This window comes from Eptatretus burgeri, chromosome 2, assembly GCF_056783735.1.
Source record: "Eptatretus burgeri isolate ZD-2024b chromosome 2, Ebu_testis_v1, whole genome shotgun sequence".
NCBI classification, from domain to species: Eukaryota; Metazoa; Chordata; class Myxini; order Myxiniformes; family Myxinidae; genus Eptatretus; species Eptatretus burgeri.
This window is the reverse complement of record NC_140962.1, coordinates 31,115,660-31,130,037: the sequence shown is the minus strand read 5'-3', so window position 1 is coordinate 31,130,037 and position 14,378 is coordinate 31,115,660. Positions and strand designations below refer to the sequence as shown.

The window sequence follows — 14,378 nt, the reverse complement described above, 5'->3', positions numbered from 1 at the left end:
ACATCTGCTGATGATGATTATGCTGATGCTGATGTAACAACATTAATGCCCCCAGTTTTAATCTACCTTCTTGTGGGATCAACCCACATCATGAATGGTTGGCCCATGCCTTTCATGAAAAGGCTGTCCAAGCCTGGCGTTCAACTGGAGCCGATATTGGCAAGAATTTTTAATTTGTTCAGTGCCAGTAATAACTCGCCTCTTCTAAGCCAAAAGATGTAGTCGAACTTTTAATGTCGACCAGCTGATTGTAGCAGAATGGTCTCCAGCTTACCGTCGATCCGAGTGGCTGCCCACTTTGCGATGCAATGACCTGCCTGTGATGCACCGATCCCATATTTTATGTGGGCCTGGTATTGAACCCATAATAGCTTTACCACCAGAGTGGAACGTCATCCATGGGCCTAATTTTTTTTTCTTCCGCCCTCACTTTTTCACCTTTATTCACTTTGAAATTTGTTTTCTTTACAACCGCTTAAGGGATTGACATGAAACCTTCTTTCACAGGAGCACTTACCCATGGATAAGTTTTTTTTTTTTAAACAAAGTTACATGATGATTGAATGGAAAATGTGGTCGGTTTTCCAAGAAGTTTGTTTTCTTTAGGCATGGGTTGCAGGGTGTTTCAGGTATCAGGGATAATCAAGCTCCCTTCGCTCAGCCTTGGCTGAGTTGATGTTAATTAATTATTGTTATTATGATTACTATTATTTCCTCTGCTATTTATTTTGGCAGTCACATTTGCGAGACCTGAATCGGATAAACCTCACTCTTCTCTTTGAGCTTTCAAAAGAACAACATTGATCATCATCTTCGTTTCCATTTCAACTTGATATAATGTTCAACATTGTCCATAAATGTTGAACACTTGAGTTTTGAAAAAGCAATGTATGGTTAGCAGTTAATTATTTTATTATTGTATTGCATCCGGTTAGGCAGTCGAAGGTGACCACACATCTTCAGAGCGTCGAGGAATTGCCAATGTTCAACTTCTCCTGCTGCTGTTGCGCTGGCTGCCTGGTTTGGCCTCTCGTGAGCTGCAGGCTTCATTGGCGGCATCGTTGCTTCGCCTGTGCACCTGTGACAAGCGCAGTCGCATTGTTTGTGTCACTGCTGGCATGCTATCGTGTACCCTTGACACTCTGGAGGTGAGGGCCTGCATGTGTATGAAGTTGAGCTGTCTTATCTATAGTTGGTAGTCGTACTGAACTGAATTGATTATAATCATCGTTACTTGTCCAACATGTTCTGCGATACGGGATATGCCCATGCGTCCTTCAAATTACTTTTCTTTGTGACTTTCAAGTTCTTTAGTGTTTGTCAAATTCCAAATTTTATTTTGAACAACTGGGCCTTTACCAAAAGTACAATTGCCTGTAGTATGTTGGCTTTCCTTGAATTACTTTTTTAAAACGAGATACAGTGCCTTCAGAAAGTATTCACACCCCTTGATTTCATCACATTTCGTTGTTCCATCCTGCAATTAAAATGGATTAAATTTAAATTTTTTGTCACCGATCGAAACAAAATACCTCATAATGACCAAGTGAAAACATGTTTTCAGAAATTTTTACAAAATAATAAAAAATGAAAAGCTGAAGTATCTTGCATCAATAAGAATTCAACTCCCTGAGTCAACACTTTGTAGAAGTGCCTTTGGCAGCGATTACAGGTTTGGGTCTTCTTGGGCTTGTCTGTATCAGCTTTGCACATCTGGATTTGGGGATTTTTCTCCGATTCTTCCTTGCAGATTTGCTCAAGCTCTGTCAAGTTGGATGGTGATCGTCGGTGAACAGCAATCTTCAAGTCTTTTCACAGATTCTCAATGGGATTCAAGTCTGGGCTTTGGCTGGGCCACTCAAGGACTTTCACCTTTTTGTTCTGAAGCAATTCCAGTGTTGCTTTGGCTGTATTCTTGGGGTAATTATGCTGTTAGAATGTAAATCTTCACCGCAGTCTCAGGTCTTTTGCACTCTGAAGTAGGTTCTCCTCAATGATTTGCTGTATTTGGCTCCATTCATTGTTCCCTCTATCCTTACAAGTCTCCCAGCCACTGTCGCTAAAAAGCATCCCCATAGCGTGACGCTACCTCCACCATGCTTAACGGTAGGGATGGTGTTACATGGGTGATTAGCTTTGCTCGGTTTCCACCAGATGTAGCGCTTTGCATTCAGGCCAAAGAGTTCAATTTTCATCTCATTAGACCACAGGATCTTTTGCCTCATGCTCTCAGAGTCTTTCAGGTGCCTTTTTGCAAACTAAAGGCATGCTGTCACGTGACTTTTTTCTCAGGAGTGGCTTCTGTCTGGTCACTCTCTCAAAAAGCCTCGATTTGTGAAGTGCTGCAGAGACTGTTGTCCTTTCATCAGGTTCTCCCATCTCAGCCAAGGCGCTCTGTAATTCTGTCAGAGTGGTCACTGGGTTCTTGGTCACCTCCCTGACCATGGTCCTTCTGCCCTGGTTGCTCAGTTTGGTCAGACGGCCAGCTCTAGGAAGAGTCTGGATAGTTCTATATTCTTTCCATTTCCTAATGATGGAGCTCAATGTGCCCTTGGGAACTTCCAACACTCCGGAAATTGTTTTATACCCTTCCACAGATCTATGCATCGGTGCCTCCTCACAATTCTGTCTTGGAGTTCTATGGACAGTTCCTTTGATTTCATGGTGGAGTTTCTACTCTGACATTCACTGTCAACTGTGGGACCTGATATGGAAAGATGTGTTTCCTTCAATTTCAATCTAAATCATGCCCAATCAATTGAATTGGCCACAGGTGGACTCCAATCAAGTTGTAAAGACATCTCAACGATGATGAAAGGAAATTGCATGCAACTGAGGTCAATTTGGAGTGCCGTAGCAAAGGGGTTGAACGGATGATCTGCTGAGGCGACCCCTAACGGGAGCAGCCGAAAGAAGACGACGATTATGGGGTATCTTGTGTAAATTGGTGACAAACAAATATAAATTTTATCCATTTTATATTCAGGCTGTAACAGCAAAATGTGACAAAAGTCAAGGGGTGTGAATACTTTATGAAGGCACTATAGTGCTTCGAATACGATACTCCGTTCAATGTTCCTTCAGTTTTACTTCATTTTTAATGAAAATATATCTTGAGGGGATTTGCAGTTAAGCTCCGGAAACTAAATGTGACGGACGGACGGAACCCATTTCTATATCCCCCGCCAACTTCATTGGTTGGCGGGGGATAATAACGATCATGAAAAAAAAATCCAAAAGTTTAGTGATATTGACGTAATCCAGAAGCAGTCCCGAACAGCACCCTATTACACAACCCCCTTTGAACGGTTATTATCCCCCGTCAACCAACGAAGTTGGCGCGGGATATAGAAATGGGTTCCGCCCGTCCGTCACATTTCGTTTCCGGAGCTTAACTACAAATCCCCTCAAGATATATTTACAAAATTTGGTACACATATCAAGCAAGTGGTGAACTGGTGCCTTTTGATATTTTCTAATTGATGGGTCACATGGTTTGGCAGCCATGTTGGATTCAAGAAAAATATTAAATAATGTTTTCTCTGAAATCACACAACCTAACGAAGAGAAAATTTGCAACTATCATCTTCCATCATGTCTGCATACATAGTAAAAGTTATGACATCACAAGTCACATCGTTTGGCGGCCATCTTGGATAGAAAAACACACCTCATCCGATTAACACGAAACTTCACACATGTATTCCACTGGAGGATTGGAGGCAGAATGTAAATTTATGATGTCATAGGTCACATGGTTCGTCAGCCATCTTGGATTGAAAATTAATAAATGTTAAAAAACCTTCTTCTCCAGAACGGCTGGACAGATTGAGGAAAAATTTCACATACACTTTCCCTAAGTCATCCTTTCAGAAGTTTGTTAATTTCTAATTGATAGGTCACATGGTTTGGTGGCCATATTGAATTTACCCTAAAACCTTCAAACATCTCCAGAACGACTGGTCAGATCAAGGGGAAACTTCACATACATATTGCACACGCTTAGCGAATATAAGTTTGTTATTAATCCTCATTTACTATGGCGGGGGATATCGAAGACTTTGTCTTCAACGGATGCTAGTTTATATTTAAATACTATACTGCAAAACCTGAGTTTCTTGGAAGAATTATGAGACGATTTGTGTTCTACACTCTTCAAGTACTGCATATAATTCAATTTAAATAAAATAAAGACGGTAAAAGTTGTATTTATTAATTAATTCCGGTTTACCGCCATTTTCTGCAGCGTCTATTAAATCACCCTGTAAAACACATTACACGAGTTATTTGTGCCTGTTATATGTCTCCTATATGACATCCTTAAAAACAGTAAGTTTCTTGTTTTGAATAATTTCTATTTTGTTTGACTACCAGGCAGGCAGACAGAGTAAAAAATAAAAAATATATAAAAATCTCACTCCTATCTGTGCATCGATGATCGAGACAAATTCTGAGCCAAGGTGCGGTAAAATGAAAGACTTTCATGTTCCGATTCATGTTGAAATATCGCATTCAATTAAAACATAATAAGTTGTTGCTCAATCATAAACTGATAAGACAGATAGCCGGACGGACATGAAGCAAATGCTTAACCCCACTTATCGCTTTACGTATGCGGGGTAATAAACCTTTTGTTTCATGTCCATTCTTGCCATGTTTTTGATTACTGAAATTGCTTTCCAAATTTTTAAGTTTTCTCTCCAGACTTTTAATTCCCGTCTTAAAATTTGTAGGTCTCGACTTACCTTGACTGAATAAATAAATCAAAGTTCCGGTTTTGAAATACAGTAGTACCCCAATTTACGTCACCCCCTTTTACTTTGTTGTCAGGTCAGGTCAGATTAGATCTGTGACTTGCTACAGGTACCATGTAAACCTGTACTAACCTATTTCATGGTTGGATTGTCGGTGACTAAACCATCTCCCCCACCAGGTTTCCTGGTGAGGAGGGTGTACAGATTTGGACACCCAGCAGGATTACAAACAAAACTTGTCAAAGGGCGGAGGAGCTCCTTGTGAGCCAACAGCCATCCATATCTCGTTCCCAACTGTGTCTGCGGATGTTGTCCTGCTGTTAGGTTTTTTTTTTTTTTAGGAGGTTGGTGGCAAGATTTGCACTCTGGCCACCGCAAAACAAAATACAAGTGAAATACAAAGAAAATTGGAAACCCACTCTGTGGGAGTACCTCCTGTGCAGCTGCCCTTCGCAGGGCAGCTCACCAGATGACGGGATTGGCGCAAAGCCTTCAGGACCCCCACTCTTTGATGATAGGAGGAAAACCACGGGGTAACCTTCCCGGGTCAGATTGCGGTCGTGTGTGTCCGGGTGTTGCTGAGGTGTCGTCCACCAGAAGGCAGTCTCCTTGGGTTAACCCTGAGGTCCCTTTGGGTGGGTGCCTGGAATGTCTTAACCCTAAGAGAGGACGATCACCTGTCCCTGTTGTCATCTGAGCTCAAGCGTTTGAACATCAACATTGCAGCACTCTTTGAGGTTCGGAGACTGGATAGTGGCGAGATCATGGCGGATCGTTGCACCTACTATTGGCCTGGTCGCTCTGATGGTTACCATGCCCAAGGAATTGTTGTCGCTGTGTCCAAAAAGCTGACTCCAATGATAATTGAGGTAACGCCAATCAACGAGCGTATTATGAGAAGAGGGATTCCTCACTCCTTGGGTGTCGTTTCCCTGGTCTCTGTATATGCTCTGACTGAGGCAAGTAATCTCACCGTGAAGGATGCATTCCATGTCTATGTCCATGCTCGAGTCTGTGGTTGATCAGCGCCTCAGGCGAAATCCTCTTCGAGTCTTGGGGGATTTCAATGCATCGATTGGAACTGAGGGGGATGGTTTTGAGACATGTCCTGGTCCCAATGGGTGTGGAACTATGAACCAGAATAGCACTAAGTTCCTTGAATTTGCAAGAAGTCATGGACTTCGGGTGGCTGGGTCATGGTTTCAGCGCCCACAGGCTCATCAATGGACTTGGTATTCCAACGCTGGTGATGTGGCAAAGGAGATTGACCATGTGCTCGTTGATGGTCGCTGGAGGATAATCCAGAACTTCAGGGTCTACCAGAGTCCTCAGTTCCTCAATACTGACCACAGGCTTGTTGTCGCAACTCTGAAGTTTCAGCTTAAATCTGGGAGAATGGTACCATCCCAGCTTAGGCTGAATGTTGGCAAGCTCAAGGATGAGAGGGTAGCTGAGGAGTTTGCAAACAGGCTGAGTGGGGATTTGGGGGGTGTGAGTCTGGGTCCTTTGGGGAATCCTGAAGAGTTGTGGAGTGCCTTCAAGACCACCATCCTTGATGTTACAAGTGGATGTCTTGGAACTCACCATGGGGCGAAGTAGAATTTTGTCTCTCAAGGGACACTGGATACCATGAACCGAAGTCGTAGGGCCAAGCTTAATGCCACAGCTGAGCTGTTGAGGGAGTTGAGGTGTAAAACTATACGTGCGCTGCGGGTGGACAAGGAGGCCAATGTGTGAGTAATCTGTCAGGGGGTAGAGCATCAGCTGTGGTCAAGTGATTCTCGTCCTGCTTACAGGGGAATGCGCGTATTGCGTTCCTCCAAGCCCATCCCTCGGTGTACTTCAGTTGGAGCGGAAGGTGGTGGGCTCTTGACAGAGTAGTGTGAAGTGAAGGCCTGCTGGCCCGGTTATTTTGAGTGGCTGTACCAAGCTGATGCACTAGCTGTTGAGTTGGACGTCAGGGGTGTTTTTATCCCTATTGCTGGCCCTCCAATCAAATGTGATCCATCTTTGTTCATGGAAACACAGGCTACGGTGAAGCAGATGAAATGGGTAAAGCTCCTGGGATCTGTGGCATCCATGCTGAACTTCTCAAGGTTGGTGGAAATGCTGTACTTATGTCATTGCATGCAGTTCTGTGCTCTGCCTGAAACACAGGCATCATCCCAACTGACCTAAAGAGGGGCCTTGTTGCTCTTCTCTGGAAAGGGAAGGGTGATCGCCAGGACTGCAACAACTACCGAAGGGTGATGCTGCTCTCAGGCCGGGCAAGGTCTTTGCTCGGATAATTCTTGATAGGGTCCGCCACCATCTGCTTGAGCACCAGTGCCCAGAGCAGTCAGGCTTTACACCAAATAGGTCAATAATTGACCGTAACTTGCTCTTCGGGTCCTCACCGAACGCAGACGAGAGTTTCGGCAGGGGCTGCTTGCAGCCTTTGTTGATCTCTGCAAAGCATTCGATTCTGTGATTCGGGATGCCCTCTGGAGGATTCCTGGACTTCGTGGGGTGCCACAAAAACTGATCAATCTGTTGTCTGAACTATATCTGGTACTGAGAGTGCTGTGAGATGTGATGATACCATCTCTGACTTATTTGCAGTTGTTATTGGAGTTTGTCGGAGTGTGTATTGGCCCCCACACTTTTTTGCGCTCATATGGACTCGATTCTCGGGAGGATGTCGGAGAGATCAAGCTGCGGTGCATCATTTGGCAATGTCAAGATCTCTGACCTTGATTTCGTAGATGATGCAGTCATCTGTGGAGACTCTGGATATCCTTTTGGGGGCCCTCGAAGTGCTGCATGTGGAGTCGGAGCCGCTGGGATTACGGGTTTTCTGGGTCAAAACTAAGATCCAGTGTTTCAATGACATCTTTGATGTTGCTATCTTGTCTGTACCTCTTTGTGGTGAGGATGTTGAGGTCACGGAGAGATTCACTTACTTTGGCAGTGATATTCATGTCTCTGCTGGCTGTGAGCCAGAGGTCAATAGACGTCTGGGTCGGGCCTGGGTAGTCATTGATTCACTGGATCATGAGGTGTGGTGCTGTCGTTACCTGTGCAGGAGGACGAATGTCCGAGTCTTCAGGTCGTTGGTGCTTCCAGTCTTGCTCTACGGATATGAGACTTGGACTCTGACCAGGGATCTGAGATGGAGACTTATTTCCTTTGGTAGCAAGTCTCTTCTGAGCATCCTGAGCTATCGCCAGTCAGACTTTGTGTACAACAAGCGGTTGCTGACAGACTCAAATGAGATTTGTTACCTGTGTAGTCCGTGAGCATCAGCTGCGGCTGTATGGACATGTGGTTCATTTTTCCTGATGCTGAACCTGCTCACGGGATTCTCTGAGCAAGGGAGCCTTGTGAGTGGAGGAGGCTAATGGGCCGACCACGTGCCTCTTGGTTGCAGCAGGTTGTTCGTCATCTCAAGGAGATGGGGATGGGCCAGTCATCTGCCTGAGAGATGGCCAGTCAGAGGCCCCTTGAGTACTGGTGGAAAGTGGACGCAGCGACGCGCTGCCCCAGCGCATGCTCCCATACCTGACCTGATAGGATCCAGTCTACTTGGCTATTGGGCACAATCCTGGATGGGTCACCACTCTGACACAGGATAGCAGCAAGATGACTCTCATTTTGCCGACCTCGAAAGGATGACAGGCTGAGTCAACCCCACCTGGTATTAATTCAACAGCCAAGCGGGATTTGAACTCAGGATCCTCAAACCCCAAACCCACCACCCGAACCATTGAGCCAACACCAGGCATATGTGAGGAATGCATCCCCCCCTTATTCCATTAATTCTTATGACAAAACTTGCTTTGATTTTACATAACAACTTATGCAAAACATTTCCCTTGACATTCACATTGACTTCAAATGACAAGATTCACATTGACTTGCCCAATAAATCTCGCATCTGGAAAGGATGAAATTCATGTAACTTCAATTCCATTGAATCCTATTCTTCTCCTGGTCAAGTAATTGTATTTTGTGTGGGGGTATTGTATTCTAAGGAATACGATGTCATTGTTCAGAAGAGCCCATCATTTTTGGCACATGATGGGTTGCAGGTGTTATTGTCGTTCCATTTGGTAATGGTCTTTATGTACTATTCTTGTAGAAGTGCCAAGCTGAGCAAAATTCAAATATCGTTTTAAAAGATGGTATTTGGCCATTCTCAGATACACAAGACTATATGCATTATCATTTGCATGTATCGTATTTACACGATTCCAATACACCACCAAATGTTAGGCGCATGTTTATTATTTGTCTTTAGAATAAGTGTATAAAACAATACTTAGAAATATGCAAGGCGTACCTTTACTTAAAGTTCACACAAAGTCCAACTCTAACTTTTCAATAAAAATGTCAAAAGAAAAGAAAACAAAAAACTTTGAAGCAATTACCTGAGTGCCACAATGTGTCCTCCCTACTGTCCTCATCATTGGTTGCGATGTAATCCTCCTCCTCCTCCTCCCACAAAGAGAATCTTACATTCTGTCAATGACACAAGTGATGAATCGCTTCCCTTCTGCATAAGTGTCTTTATTCAGATCACATAGCTGATGGCTTCCCGAACTTCTTCGATTCACATTTTTCACACTGAAGTCCAAAAACATTTCACTAAATAATATGACATAAATAAAAGGAACGGTGAGAAAATCAGAGTGGTATAATAGTTTGAGCATCTGCTCTCGGTCTGGGAAGGTCGGTGGTTCGAACCCTGGCCGAGTCGTACCAAAGACTTTTAACATGGTACGTGCTCCTTCCTTGCTTCACGTTCTAAGTTGAGAAACATGGACCTCCCTTTCTTCCCTCTCTCTGTCATCTCTCTTTAATATCTCTTAAATATCTCTATTCTCTTTATTCTCTCCATAATTGGTTCACGAGTCAGTAAGTGACCACTATATTTGTTATGGGTGTGTGTCTGTCTGTCTGCCTGTCTGTCTGTCCCGAGCATAGCTCCGTGGGTTTTGATCCGATCTTGATAAAATTAGGGTGCGAGGTTTGTATCATGATCTAGTTGTGCTTTCCGGAGAATGGGCTTGCTGCGCCCATTATAAGCCACACCCAAAAAACATGTTTTTAGGGGATAGCCGGTTTCAAGTTACATCTTCTCCAAGGAGGTTTGTCGAATCTGGTAGGGGTTTCGGTATTTGGTTAGCCCAATGGCACCTGCATAGCCCCATGGAGCTCGATTTTTCATTTTCGTCCCAAGGTCACAGTCACAAGGTCACGAACTTAGAAAATGTCAAAAAAATCAATAAATTGGGCATCGAGCTCCTCGGGTTTTCAACTGTTTCGAATCAAAGTTGGTATGCAAGTAGTGCTCTTCGAGTACTACAACTTTCATCATTTACGTTTTTCCCGATTCCCGCCCGTGGCGTCCCCTCGTGAACCATCGCCGTCTCCAGACTTGTCTGTCATCTCTGTCTCTCTTGCCCTCTTTGACATCCCTCTCCCCCATCTCTCCTCTGTCTCCCCCTCTCTAAAACCTCTCTCAAACCTCTCTAATCTCTTTCTGTCACCTTTCTTTCCAACTCTCTCTCTCTCTCAATCTGCCTTCCTATCTCTCTCTATCTTTCTAATTTCTTGACTTTAGTTTTGAGTGTAAGATGGGCTGAAATAAAAACATCTCATATTGTTAAAAAAAAATAATAATAATTTGTATAACCTTTCATGCATCTTTATAATTATGATTTTATTTTCAGCTCATAATTATTGGACACCAAACACTTTGGTGAATGGAGGTTATGTTTTCACCCCTGTCTGTGTGTCTGTCTGACTGTCTGACTATGAACAGGATATCTCTAAAGGTTGTGGACAAATTCAGACAAAGTGACAAGGAAGAATTGATTCGATTTTTGTGAAGATCTCAATCTGTATACGAGAATTAAAAAAAAAAATTCTTAGTGATTCTTCACCATTGAGAGACAGGGCCAAAATCGATATGGAGCATGATATGTCCAAAAGCTATGGTCAACTTATGACAAAACTTGGTGGATGAGTTGGGGAGGTGACAAGAACAAGCTGATTAGATTTTGGTTCAGGTCTGGATTTTTACCAAGCAGAGTTTTATTTTTGTTCTGTTGAAACGAAAGGTTTGAAAAAAATCTAATCTTATCTTAATAATACATGGTGTTTCAAAAGAAACGGTGCAGTGGAAACTTAACACCTCTTGTGCAAAAAGATATCTTTCAGAGAAATGTATTTATTGTCAAATACAACAAAGACATGGTGGATATCTTCCTTGAGTAAGTCAATGATACGTGCAAGTAAACTAGAATGTATTTTAATTTTAAGATTAACAAACACATTAAACACAAGTATATTGTTCAATGCACTGTTACTTTCTGAAACACCCTATATAAGGAAGTTATTGAATAAATTGAGAGAACTACAATCCTTCCTTTTCTCTGCCTTTCAGAACCCTGAGATCTTGCAGCATCCAGTCTGTGCACAAAGCCTCATAAAATTTCTCGAAGCAATAGGTTCCCACTCTGTTCGTGAGGAGGAGCTTTTTCGTGTCTTCCGCCTGATTCGTGTTGATAACCTGCCTAGTGACACTCAAACTTCAAGCCACGTTACAGCAACAACCATGGAGACCTCACCCAACATGGATTCCAATGTTGCTTCAAAGTTTGGTTCTCCAGCTATAATTTCAAGGCCTCCCACGTCACATTCTTGCATTGAATCATTAGATGAAGAGTCAACAACCAGGCCACATGTTGGCCCTGGCCATTCGCTGGCTCACCCATTTGCACCAATGCTGACCAGGGCGCTTTTATCCATGGCACGTAGGGATGGGAAGGAGAGTGCCCTACAATACTTCGACCTCACGCACGAAATGTCTGGGATAACTGTGCCAGCCATTGAGCGCTGGCCTGGGAATGGTTTCTCATTTCATACCTGGCTATGCCTTGAGCCAGATCAACCTCGGGGTGTGGGCCTTCTGCGGCGTAGGCAGCTTTACAGGTATGGGGATGTTGTTCTTTTCTTTTTGTGTTTCGAGTTTTTGTTTATTCTTGTACATTTCAAATTGTTTGAGGTTGCCGATAGAGGAATTTCATTTGGCAACTACTTTTATTTTTTTTTTCCAATTGAGATTTTAATCTCACATCAGTCATTCCCCTCATGTGGTGTTGGCGATTTGCCTAAAAGTATGAGCAGCTGAGAGACTAAGTTACACTAAGTCTGTAAATACATGCCAAAAGCAGTACTTTTGATACTCACTCTCTGGGTTCTCTTTTGGGGACCGTACTTTGCAAGTGCCTGAGCTTAATCCTATCTGCTCATCCTGAGCATTTCATAGCAGCAATGGCCAATAGGCTGTCAGCATGAGCAGAGGATCATAAGCTTGCAGTACTGCATCAGTCGGTTAATTTTAAAATTTGCTGCATTTCCGTAAATAATAAATGGATGGCCCTCATTACGAAAGTGCTGAAATCCAACTCAGAAATGTGTTTCATGTTTTGATGCACTTGTGAAAACAAAGATCTAAATGAATAGCTGATCGCACTCTGTTCATCTGTTGCAATTCATTTAATGCAGTCATAAATATCAAACTTGCCATCGGGTCCATTAATTATTCTTGAAATGATTACCAAAGACGAATCCCCAATCATCCAATCAACTCCAATTTTGATACAACTATAAAGACTGATAAAATGTTTATTTTCTGTAAAGGGCCATATCTTAATTTTGTACTTTTAAATGGGAGAATTATAACTTCACATATGCCCCCCTTTCCATCCCTTCCTTTATTTCTAAGTCCTCCATGGGTGGGGCATGAGTGGTAAGAGCAAGCGGCGGCCACCTGAAGCAGGTTGCACAGGCTGTTTTGTGATTACAGGGAAACAGAGCAGCATGGAGGTGTTCAATAAATGGGTACAAATTTTGTAACGAAATTTTGCACAAATACAAAGTATTATAGTTGGAAAATTATTACTTTATGGTGAGCAACCCAAAGTCTTTCTAACTGTTCTATTTTGCTGCTCATTTGATGGTGCCATGATATGATTTTACAACATACCCTGAATTGACGTCCTCAAGTGATGAGGAGATGGGAGTACTACTTATTCAACTTGTGGATAGGCTGAGACAGAAGAAAATGTGGTGAAGACCTCCACCCACTGTGTGATATCAACCTGTTTTTCCAAGAGTGCCACGATACCACAGGTGTCAAAAGGGTCCCTGAGCAATCCTTGTTGCCACACTCAACTTGACGTCTCTGTCTGATGTGTTTTGTTCCGTGTAATTTGATAGCGATCACGTTTTCTGCCCACTCATGGGCCACCTGATGAACGTTGCCTTCAGGGTTTATTTTTGGTTTAACCACAACAATTCCATGCGGTGGGTGAAAAATAATAAACGTACATTAAAATTGTATTGGTCAACAAAACTTAGAGCCAGACTACAATAAAGCCACAGATGACATGGAAAATAGAAACAAGACTAGAAAACCATGAAGATAGCATGAGGCATACATTAGAAACCCCAAAATATATAAATCAAGACGCACACAAGCCTGGTGTTGGCTCAGTTGTTAGGGTAGCGGCTTGGGATCCAAGGGTCCTGACTTCAATCCCCGTTGGCCGCTGAATTAATACACACCAGGGGGTTGACTCAGCCTGTCATTCTTCCGAGGTCGGCAAATTGAGTACCAGCTTGCTGGGATAATTGAGCCATTCGAGTATCCTGCGACGGAGTGGCGACCTGTCCAGGATTGTGCCCAACAGCCCAGGAAACTGCTTTGGCAGCACCCACACTCTCTGTAGAGAGTATGGTTCCTATTATTATTTATTATTAAGACATACACCTCACTCCAATCCTCAAAACACTTCTCCCGCTCTCAGGTACATCGATGTGCAGCTCTTAAAATTTTACTGATACCTTTAAAGCCAAACATAAAATGGTTCCTGCCTACATTTCTGGCCTTAACCACACCTTACACCCTTGAAAGAGTTATGAACAATTGATTAAAACGGGGCCTACAAACTACCTCCACCCCCTCCCACAGTAGGTTTTGTGAGCAAAATGAACTTGTATGACTTGGTGAATTGTCTGTTGGCCGAAGGGGGAAATGTTTTTCAGCCATCAGGATGAAGTAAGCTAATCTGGCCAAATTTTGTGCAACAGATGGTGATCAATCACCCGTTGCTGCTTCCATTGACAGTGCTACTTATGGTGTCTTGTTTTGTAACACTGTCCCATTAAACTATTTTATGTGCTTTGTGCTCTTCAGAACTCATTAAATGGGGGTAGGATATATATTGCTTGCATCCACTGTGTGACGTTCACCAGATAGACTGGGTGATGTCCATCCCCGCCCATCCCTCTTCCTGTAGGATAATCAGTTGTAATGGCAAAGTTACGAATTGCATGGAAACATAAGAAAGCCTCAACCGTGAATATTGAAAACAGATTGTTTATCATCCTTTCTTTCTCTTTGATCACCTCCCTCACTTCAACTTTCTCCTGTGTGCTTGCATTTCTGTTAACCCGTTCAGCTTCTTCACGTCAAGTGGTATGGGATTCGAAGCCTTTTTCACTGCTACGGGTGTTCTTGCCGTGGCTGTGTGCACCAAGAAAGAGCATGTCACAGTTACCTTGCCCGACAGT

At 43.2% G+C, this 14,378-nt stretch overlaps 1 protein-coding gene across 3 annotated transcripts in view; it reads left to right on the top strand.

Moving 5' to 3' along the window:
* Positions 1 to 14,378, top strand: part of LOC147031730 (neurobeachin-like protein 1) — a 246,793-nt gene that overhangs the window by 74,326 nt on the left and 158,089 nt on the right. For all 3 annotated transcript variants that reach the window (XR_015053987.1, XM_085866599.1, XM_085866591.1), the window contains 3 exons: positions 936 to 1,148; positions 11,185 to 11,732; positions 14,267 to 14,378. The exon at positions 14,267 to 14,378 is cut by the window's right edge and continues 21 nt beyond it. Coding sequence is in view for 2 of the 3 variants with exons in the window: in XM_085866599.1 (XP_085722725.1) it covers positions 936 to 1,148; positions 11,185 to 11,732; positions 14,267 to 14,378 (873 nt within the window). In the remaining variant the exon portion in view is untranslated. The remainder of the gene's footprint in view (positions 1 to 935; positions 1,149 to 11,184; positions 11,733 to 14,266) is intronic.